The 671-nt window shown below is 47.8% G+C and overlaps 1 protein-coding gene across 1 annotated transcript; it reads left to right on the top strand.

Moving 5' to 3' along the window:
• Positions 1 to 88: 88 nt before the first annotated feature.
• Tsp_15351 (conserved hypothetical protein) lies at positions 89 to 589 on the top strand. The gene is made up of 2 exons (XM_003369809.1): positions 89 to 244; positions 410 to 589. Exon 2 carries the CDS (start codon positions 431 to 433, stop codon positions 587 to 589), a length of 159 nt encoding a protein of 52 aa, XP_003369857.1. The 5' UTR covers positions 89 to 244; positions 410 to 430.
• Positions 590 to 671: the final 82 nt, after the last annotated feature.

The raw sequence follows: 671 nt of genomic DNA, 5'->3' as shown, positions 1-671 counted from the left end.
TGAGACGGTCAGGTATGGGCCTGGAGCTCAAACGCTATCCATTTTCAGGGCTAGTCGATTCGGCAGGTGAGTTGTTACACACTCCTTGGCGGATTCCAACTTCCATGGCCACCGTCCTGCTGTCTATATCGACCAACACCTTTTCTGGTATTTCATGAGCGCCAATGTCTGGCACCTTAACCTGACTTTTGGTTCATTCCACATCGCCAGTTCTGCTTACCAAAATTGGCCCACTAGGCATTTATACATTCTAATTGGGCGATTTCATCGTAAAATCAAAGCAAAACGCCTTGCTTACCCATTCGAAGTTTGAGAATAGGCTGAGAACATTGCGTTCCCAACACCTCTAATCATTCGCTCTACCGGATAAAATTGTTACAAACAAATGCCAGCTATCCTGAGGGAAACTTCGGAAGGAACCAGCAACTAGATGGTTCGATTAGTCTTTCGCCCCTACACTCAAGTCAGACGAGTGATTTGCACGTCAACACCGCTACGAACTTCCACCAGAGTTTCCTCTGGCTTCATTCTGCTCAAGCATAGTTCACCATCTTTCGGGTACCAGTGTGCACGCTCCGAAACCGACTGATCGACAATTGTTCCTCCAACCCCGAAGAGAAAGAGAGAACAGTGCGACTATTCAACGGCACCACACTGCGGAATCCACCACA

The sequence above is a fragment of the Trichinella spiralis genome (assembly GCF_000181795.1).
Source record: "Trichinella spiralis strain ISS 195 chromosome Unknown Scfld1477, whole genome shotgun sequence".
Lineage (NCBI taxonomy): Eukaryota > Metazoa > Nematoda > Enoplea > Trichinellida > Trichinellidae > Trichinella > Trichinella spiralis.
The sequence above is the reverse complement of the archived record's forward strand: the minus strand, read 5'-3'. Positions and strand labels throughout refer to the sequence as shown.